This window comes from Heterodontus francisci, chromosome 2 (genome assembly GCF_036365525.1).
Source record: "Heterodontus francisci isolate sHetFra1 chromosome 2, sHetFra1.hap1, whole genome shotgun sequence".
Taxonomy (NCBI): domain Eukaryota; kingdom Metazoa; phylum Chordata; class Chondrichthyes; order Heterodontiformes; family Heterodontidae; genus Heterodontus; species Heterodontus francisci.
In genome coordinates, this window is record NC_090372.1 from 58759608 (window position 1) to 58769098 (window position 9491).

The following is a 9491-nucleotide window of genomic DNA, read 5'->3' on the forward strand; positions in this document are numbered from 1 at the left end:
ATATGTTACATAAACATGGCTTATATTGCTTTGTGCTTAAGAGGTTGAGAATGATCTAATCGTGGTGTTCAAAAGATAAAGGAATTCAATAGAGTAGATACAGAGAATCTGATTCTTTTGGTGGGGAAATCCAGAACAAGAAGGCTCAACCTTTAAAATTAGAAAGTGGGTAGCTTTTGTTTTGTGACACAAATGTTTGTGGAAATCTGGAACTCTCATCCCAAAATGCCGTGGATGCTGGTTCCATTGAAATTTTCAATATCTCAGAATCACAGAATAATACAGTGCAGAAGAGGCCCTTTGGCCCATCGAGTCTGCACCGATGCATTAAAGACACCTGACCTGTCTGCCTAATCCCATTTGCCAGCACTTGGCCCATAGCCTTGAATGCGCCAAGTGCTCAACCAGGTACTTTTTAAAGGATGTGAGGCAACCTGCTTCTACCACCCTCCCAGGCAGGGCATTCCAGACTGTCACCACCCTCTGGGTAACAAAGTTCTTCCTCAAATCCCCCTTAAACCTCCTGCTCCTCACCTTAAACTTGTGACCCCTCGTAACTGACACTTCAACTAAGGGGAACAGCTGCTCCCTATCCACCCTGTCCATGCCCCTCATAATCTTGTACACCTCGATCAGGTCACCCCTCAGTCTTCTCTGCTGCAGTGAAAACAACCCAAGCCTATCCAACCTCTCTTCATAGCCCCTCCAATGCAATCACATCCTTCCTATAATGTGGCGACCAGAATTGCACACAGTACTCTAGCTGTGGCCTTACCAAAGTTCTGTACAACTCCAACATGTCCTCCCTGCTTTTGTAATCTATGCCTTGATTGATAAAGGCAAGTGTCCCATATGCCTTTTTCACCACCCGATTAACCTGCCCTTCTACCATCCGAGATCTATGGACAAACACGGCAAGATCCTTTTGTTCCTCGGAACTTCCCGGTGTCAGGCCATTCATTGAATACTTCCTTGTCACATTACTCCTTCCAAAGTGTATCACCTCACACTTGTCAGCGTTAAATTCCATCTGCCACTTTTCTGCCCATTTGACCATCCCGTCTATATCTTCCTGTAACCTAAGACACTCCACCTCACTGTTAACCACTCGGCCAATCTTTGTGTCATCCACGAACTTACTGATCCTACCCCCCACATAGTTTATATAAATGACAAACAATAGGGGACCCAGCACAGATCCCTGTGGTACGCCACTGGACACTGGCTTCCAGTCACTAAAACAGCCGTCTGTCATCACTCTCTGTCTCCTACAGCTAAGCCAATTTTGAATCCACCTTATCAAGTTACCTTGTATCCCATGTGCATTTGCTTTCTTGATAAGTCTCTCATGTGGGACCTTGTCAAAGGCTTTGTTGAAATCCATGTAAACTACATCAACTGCACTACACTCATCTACACACCTGGTCACATGCTCAAAAAATTCAATCAAATTTGTTAGGCATGACCTCCCTCTGACAAAGCCATGCTGACTATTCCTAATCAAATTTTGCCTCTCCAAGTGTAGATAGATTCTCTCCTTCAGAATTTTCTCCAATAGTTTCCCTACCACTGACATGAGAGTCACTGGTCTGTAGTTCCCTGGCTTATCTCTACAACCTTTCTTAAGTAGTGGGACCACATTAGCTGTTCTCCAGTCCTCTGGCACCTCCCCCCGTGGTCAGAGAGGAATTAAACATTTGGGTCAGAGCCCCTGCAATCTCCACCCTTGCCTCCCACAGCATCCTGGGACACAAATCGTCCGGACCTGGAGATTTGTCCACTTTTAAGCCTTCCAAAACCTCCAATACCTTGTCACTCCCTATGACAATTTACTCAAGAACCTCACAGTCTCTCTCTCTCTAAGTTCCATATCTACATCCTCATTCTCTTGGGTGAAGACAGATATGAAGTATTCGTTCAACACCCTACCAATGTCTTCTGGCTCCACCCACAAATTCTCCCCTTGGTCCCTAATGGGTCCTATTCTTTCCCTGGTTATCCTTTTTCCATTGATATACTTATAGAATATCTTGGGATTTTCCCTACTTTTACCAGCCAGGGCTTTCTCATAATCCCTCTTTGCTCTCCTAATTGCTTTCTTAAGCTCCATCCTGCACTTTCTGTACTCCACTAATGCTTCCATTGGTTTGCGCTCCTTGTATTTGCTAAAAGCCTCTCTTTTCCTTCTCATCATACTCTGAATATTTTTGGTCATCCATGGTTCTCTGGACTTGTTGCTCCTACCTATTACCCCAGAGGGAATATGTTGGGCCTGTACCCTCCCCATTTCCTTTTTGAATGCCCCCCCACTGCTCTTCTGTAGATTTCCCGACAAGTAACTTTCCAGTCTACCTTGGCCAAATCTTGCCTTATTTTACTAAAATTCGCTCTCCCCCAATCCAAAACCTTTTTTTGCAACTTGTCTATTTCTTTCTCCATAACAAGCTTAAATTGTACCATGTTGTGGTCGCTATCACCAAAATGCACCCCCACCAACACATCAACCACTTGTCCGGCTTCATTCCCCAGAATTAGGTCCAGCACTGCACCCTCCCTTGTTGGATCCTCTACATATTGAGCTAAAAAGCTCTCCTTTGTATACATTTTAAAAGCTCCACTCCTTAACACGATGACTATCCCAATTAATGTTGGGAAAGTTGAAATCACCTAATATAATTACCCTATTATTTTTACACACCTCTGCAAATTGCGCACATATTTGCTCCTCAATTTCCTGCTGACCATCTGGGGGTCTAGACTAAACACCTAGCAATGTGGCTGTCCCTTTTTTATTTTAAACTCTACCCATAAAGCTTCATTTGATGCCCCCTCCAAGATATCATCTCTCCTTACTGCAGTAATTGACTCCTTAACTAATATTGCAATGCCACCTCCTCTTTTACCCCCTGTCTCGCCTGAAGATTCTATATCCCGGGGTATTGAGCTGCCAGTCCTGCCCCTCCCTCAACCATGTCTCCGTGATGGCTACTGTATCACAATTCCACATGTCAATCCTTGCCCTTAACTCATCCGTTTTACCTGCAATACTCCTGGCATTAAAGTAGAGGCCTTCCATCCTGGTCTTACTCCCTTGAAACTTACTTCCGCTGTATTCCCTCTGACTTGTTCGCTTTCCTGTGTTTAGCTGTGTCCCTATTCTGCTAGGAGTCTGCATCCCCTCCCCCTGCCAAATTAGTTTAAACTCTTCCCAACAGCACTAGCAAACGCCAGCAAGGATGTTAGTCCCACTCTGGTTCAGATGTAGACCGTCCCGCTTGTACAGGTCCCATCTTCCCCAGAAACGGTCCCAGTGGTCCAGGAATCTAAAACCCTCCCTCCTGCACCAACTCTTAAGCCACGCATTCATCTGTGCTATTCTCCTTTTTCTATACTCGCTAGCACGTGGCACTGGGAGTAATCCAGAGATTACAACACGAGAGGTCCTGCTTTTTAGTCTGCTGCCTAACTCCCTGAATTCTTGATGCAAGACCTCATCCCTTTTTCTACCTACATGTACCAACATGTACCAACATGTACCATGACCTCTGCCTCATCACCCTCCCTCATCACCAATTTTCATAATTGTGTTCAAATCTCTCCATCACCTCACCTTTCCCTATCTCCGAGAACTTTGCTTTACAACAGTTCTGAAATTCCCTCCCTAAACCTCTCTGCTTCTCCACTCTCCTCCCTCCTTCAAGACTCACCTTTAAAATTAGCTCCTTAATCTTTGGTTTGGCATTCATTTTGTTCTGACTTGGCTTTTGTGAAACATATTGGGGCGTTTTTCTATGTTAAAAATGCTATATAAATGCAAGTTATTACCATTGTCAGCTGACATTAAATAGTGTACTAGGCAGTGAGTTAAGTGGTCTGTGGCATTCACTCGTGTTCTAATTGGTGATTTAGGAGCATATGAAAAAGATGAACATAAAAAGACTAGTTGGTCGATTCAGTCTGCCTCATTCAGTTGTTCTTGCAACTAAGCAACATAATTCTTGATGCTTCAGGAGAAACAAACATATCAACAGTGATGGACAGCAAAAGGCCCTCTAATCCATCCAGCCGGTCCTACATAATTGTGATACCTTGTGTAATACTATATATGCGTTTTCCACCCCACCCAAAACTATATGATCTCCTGGGTAAAAGAACAAAAAACAAATTAAAAAACACAGGCCAATTTGGGAGAATAAATCTCGGAAATTGCTCTGGCCCTGATCATTCTATGCAGTATCTACCTTTTGTAAGAGGTGATCTCTGCTCTAGCCAGAAACAGGCCCAGCTCTCACTTGAAGGAATTTAGCGAATCGGCTCCACCTTTCTCTGGGAAAAGAACCACTTACTGACAAATCTAAGCTAGATCTGGCCTTTTATAACTTAAAATTATGATACCCTGGTCCTATGGCAAACACGAGGGGACATAGCTTTAAGTTGAGGGGTGATAGATATAGGACAGATGGTAGAGGTAGTTTCTTTACTCAGAGAGTAGTAGGGGCGTGGAACGCCCTGCCTGCAACAGTAGTAGACTTGCCAACTTTAAGGGCATTTAAGTGGTCATTGGATAGACATATGGATGAAAATGGAATAGTGTAGGTCAGATGGTTTCACAGGTCGGCGCAACATCGAGGGCCGAAGGGCCTGTACTGCGCTGTAATGTTCTAATTCTAATTCTATCTAACTTATTTAATTTGAACAAGCTGTCAACTCAAACACAGTCTGTTCCCATCATCATCTTGTAAACCTCGAAGATCAGCTCCAAATGTAGATTTCTCTACATTTCTCTAAAATGTAGAATTCCATCAGATTTAACCTATCCTGGTAACTAGGATGCATTAACCTGGCAATTAGTTTAGTGGCCTGCACCCTTTCCGAAGCTTCAACATCACCCGTCATGTGAGGAGACCAAAACTGGGCACAGTGTTCTCATGATGACGATTTGGTACATCACTCAACATCCCACTCATCTTTTATACATAGTGTTATCATCTTCCTCCAGTAATTCATCCAGCTCCCTTTTGAACACAAGGAACACATCTACACTCACTGCATTAACAGTTAACTTATTATAAAGGTCTGTGACTCGCGGCAGTAAGAAAACCTCAACCCAGTTCAATGCTTACATGAATTGTATACCTCTTTTTCTCTAATTTATGATTAGATTTTTTTTAGATTAGAGATACAGCACTGAAACAGGCCCTTCGGCCCACCGAGTCTGTGCCGACCATCAACCACCCATTTATACTAATCCTACACTAATCCCATATTCCTACCAAATATCCCCACCTGTCCCTATATTTCCCTACCACCTACCTATACTACTGACAATTTTATAATGGTCAATTTACCTACCAACCTGCAAGTCTTTTGGCTTGTGGGAGGAAACCGGAGCACCCGGAGAAAACCCACGCAGACGCAGGGAGAACTTGCAAACTCCACACAAGCAGTACCCAGAATCGAACCCGGGTCGCTGGAGCTGTGAGGCTGCAGTGCTAACCACTGCGCCACTGTGCCGCCCTAATGCAATCTAATGCAAATAATCTGTCCACACCAATACAGTTTAGTCCCTTCATTTTAAATACTTCAGTCAAATTATCCTGAAGTCTCTGCTGTTCTAAAGTAAAAAGGCCTGAATTTTTGAGCCATTGTGATAACAAAGGTTTTTAAAACTAGGTATTTATAATTTTGTGGCTCTCTTCTGAACCTTTTCCAGGGCCTCTATATCGCCCACTATATGAGGGGAGAAGAATGGAACACAGTATTTTGGATGGGACCCAACCGAGGTCTAGCTCAAGGGCACTATGGTGCTTTTCATTTTATATTGGACCATGCTCACTATACATCATGATACTTGGCTTTACCTGTAGCCTCTTGCTACTGGTTGTGAAACTGGAGACTTCATGCTCTTTACCTTTTAGGTCTCTTTCCCACTCAACATACTTCAATTCAGAATCCAGCAGGGTATACAAATCCTTGTCCTTAGCCCTACCTACATGCATAATGCCATATTAAAATAAGAAACCTAAGAAATAAGAACAGGTGTAGACCATTTGGCCCCATCAGCCTGCTTCGCCATTTAATGCGATCATGGCTGATCTTGCACATTAACACTTTCCCTCCACCATCCCATATTCCTTGATTCCCTGAGAGATCAAAAATCTATCTATCTCAGCCTTTGAATATATTCAGTGATGGAGCGCCACAACCCTCTGGGTAGAGAATTGCAATGAGTCATAACCATCTGAGTGAAGAAATTGCTCCTCATCTCAGTCCTAAATGATTGACCCCTTAATCTGAGGCTGTGCCCTGCCATCCTGCTTGACTTCAATCGTAGCTGGCCTCCACGCAGAGTCACTGCCATTCATGACAATACTCTGTCTACGAGAATATAACCAATTCCATATTCTGCCCAGGATTTACCTTGTAATACTGTAGGACTCTTGTATAGTATCTATTGTGTGGAACTTTGTCTAATCTTTTACAAAATAGAAATACATAGGCCTAGAAATTTGTTCACGCTGTGCCCGCTTTATAGGTCTAAAACAGATATCTAATGGTCGCAATATAATGGGAAGCTGGCACTGCTCATTCCACAACAGAGGTGCGCCACTTGCCATATTAGTAAAGGCTGTTGTGTAGGTGTCCAGGGCGTGTGTCTGAAACATACTTCATATGAAGATAGGGCGACGAGAACCTGTTTAAGGCCGCCTTTGCAAAATTTGATTGCATGCTGCAGTCAGTTCTTTCAGGCTCTTGGTAGTCAAATCAGTGTTTTTTTAAAGGGGCGATTGGAGGCTGCAACCTGAAAGGTAAGTTAGCTAATCTTAATTGGATACTGCAGCTAGCCAGTAATAACCAAATGAATCAAGTGGACTAATTTACCATGATCCACCTGCTATCCTCACTGATGCATGCAGCATGCACTGTGCTGTTACTGCGCACACAAACCAGGCACGATCCAATTTCTAGGCCATAATGCCTAAAGGGCCATCTTCAACCATTGACCAAGTAACCTCCACAAAGAATTCAAACAGTTTGGTTTAAACAAAATTAGCACCTTTTCCAGAAGCTAAGTTGTGAAACCCCAGTAACCCTTTCTTTGTCAAACTAGCATACGGAGTGCCTCCAATGATCCTTTTAAACAACTTTCCTATAACTGAGGTCAAGCTAATGGGCTTATAATTTCCCAGCCCTGACTTGCTACCTTTGTTTTGAGGATCCTTTGGTAAATAAAGGATCATATTTAGAGACATCGAATATGTAGGTTCCCTGACAAAAGTTGAAACTAATTTTAGGCTTTTCTAATTCGCAGGGATTCAGAGGCTAAAGATTATATTACAGGCTTATGCGTCAGAAGCAATTCCTATTGATGATCAGAAGGAGGTGGCTCCATCTGTGGGTTCTGTCGGGATATATTCAGACAGCGATTCTTCAGATGATGGAGTAGAATTGTTACAAATAACATCAGAAGCTCATGCACAAAGGAACGCAATTGTTAATATGACCGCTTTCTTTTCTGCAACAAGATAAGGGATTGCCTATATGCATTAATAAGTTAACTGTATGCTCTGATAAAATTTGGTTTAGAATGAAAGCAAATGCATGTGCTTTCTTGATGTAACTGAAAAGCTTTCTGTGAAAGAATAGCTCAAGGTGTTTTTGTCCCATCACTGAACAATTAGAGTATTATTTGCTTAGGGTCTATTGCAGGTAGCATGCAACATGTGCTAAGTTATTGATTGGTGGAACCAAATTGGCATGATGGCAATAAATGTCAATACTCACAAGCATTTTTGGTCAGAGTAACTCAACACAATGGTGTATATTTTCCCATCAGCATTGTTGTTACAAAAGTATCAGGCTATTTATTTTCAACTGGTTAATGCCAGTGTGAAAATAGCATTACAGGAAAATACACCCAGTGTTCACAGAATCACAGAATTGTTACAGCACAGAAGGAGGCCATTCAGCTCATTGTGTCTGAACTGGCTCTCCGAATGAGCAATTCACTTAGTGATTGAAAGGACTTGATTGAAACTATAAGATCCTGAGGGTCTTGACAAGGTGGATGTGGAAAGATTTTTTCCCTTGTGGGAGAATCTAGAACTAGGGGTCACTGTTTAAAAATAAGGGGTCGTCCATTTAAGACACCGATGAGGAGAAATTCTCTCTGAGGGTTGTGAGTCTTTGGAATTCTGTTCCTCAAAAGGCGGTGGAAGCAGAGGCTTTGAATATTTTTAAGGCAGAGCTAGATAGATTCTTGATAAACAAGGGGGTGGCATGTTATCGGGGCTAGGTGGAAATGTGGAGTAATCAGTTCAGCCATGAACTTACTGAATGGCGGAGCAGGCTGGATGGGGCAAGTGGCCTATTCCTGCTCCTAATTCGTATGTATCATCTGCAAACTTTGAAATTATGCCCTGTACACCAAGGTCTAGGTCATTAATATATATCAAGAAAAGCAAGGGTCTCAACACTGACCCCTGAGGAAGTCCAATACAAACTTTCTTCCAGTCTGAAAAACATCCATTAACCACGACTCCTGTTTCCTATCACTCAGCCAATTTGGTATCTATGTTGCGACTGTCTCTTTTATTCCATAAACTATAATTTTGCACACAAGTCTGTTGTGCAGTACTGTATCAAATGCCTTTTGGAAGTCCATGTACACCATATAAACAGCATTATCCTCATCAACTCTCTCTGTTACCTCTTCAAAAAACTCCAGCAAATTAGTTAAACATGATTTTCCCTTAAGAAATACATGCTGGCTTTCCTTAATTAACCCGCATTTGTCCATGTGACTATTAATTGTGTCCCGAATTATTGATACTCGAAGTTTCCCCACCACCGTAGTTAAACTGACTGGCCTGTAATTGCTGGGCTTATCTTTACACCCTTTTCTGAACAAGGTGTTACTGATGTAAACAGTGAAGTTGAGTTTGATTTATTTGTAATTATGGAAGGGAATAGTGGTTTAGAAATTTTAAGATGTTTTGATTTACCTCCTTTTTGAATTATACATTTTTCACTTTCAGTGGTGCGTGCAGTGGGGATACGGAAATAATGTGAATTGAAACAAAGCAGAACCTCCTGTTCAGCATTATTTTCTGAATTAATACATTTGTATTTTAAATGATTAATAATTAAAATAACTTTTTTAACCTGTTGAAAAGGTTGTATTGAAACTTGTTTGTATTCGATAGAATTCCAAATTATTTCTTTCACAAATATGGGACAAGTAGGGCCGTTAGATGAGCTCTTTATACGGAAGTTGCAGAGTTTGCACTGTTGCAGATGCCAACCAACTGAACAGCTTTTTTTTTTAAAAAAGGGCATCACTGGCAATGTTTAAGGTGATGGATGTATTCTGATCAATTGGGCAGCTTTAACCTGGATGGTGATGAGCTTCTTGAGTGTTGTTGGAAGCTGCACTCATCCAGGCAAGTGGAGCATACTCCATCACACTCCTGACGTGTGCCTTGTAGATA

At 42.2% G+C, this 9491-nt stretch overlaps 1 protein-coding gene across 3 annotated transcripts in view; it reads left to right on the forward strand.

The window, feature by feature from the left end:
• Positions 1-9090, forward strand: part of LOC137384512 (1-aminocyclopropane-1-carboxylate synthase-like protein 1) — a 140725-nt gene extending 131635 nt beyond the window's left edge. For 2 of the 3 annotated variants that reach the window (XM_068058660.1, XM_068058654.1), the window contains exon 14: positions 7313-9090. In XM_068058660.1, coding sequence (XP_067914761.1) covers positions 7313-7530 — 218 coding nt within the window. In that variant the 3' untranslated portion in view covers positions 7531-9090. The remainder of the gene's footprint in view (positions 1-7312) is intronic. The other variant, XM_068058668.1, reaches the window with a different exon arrangement.
• Positions 9091-9491: the final 401 nt, after the last annotated feature.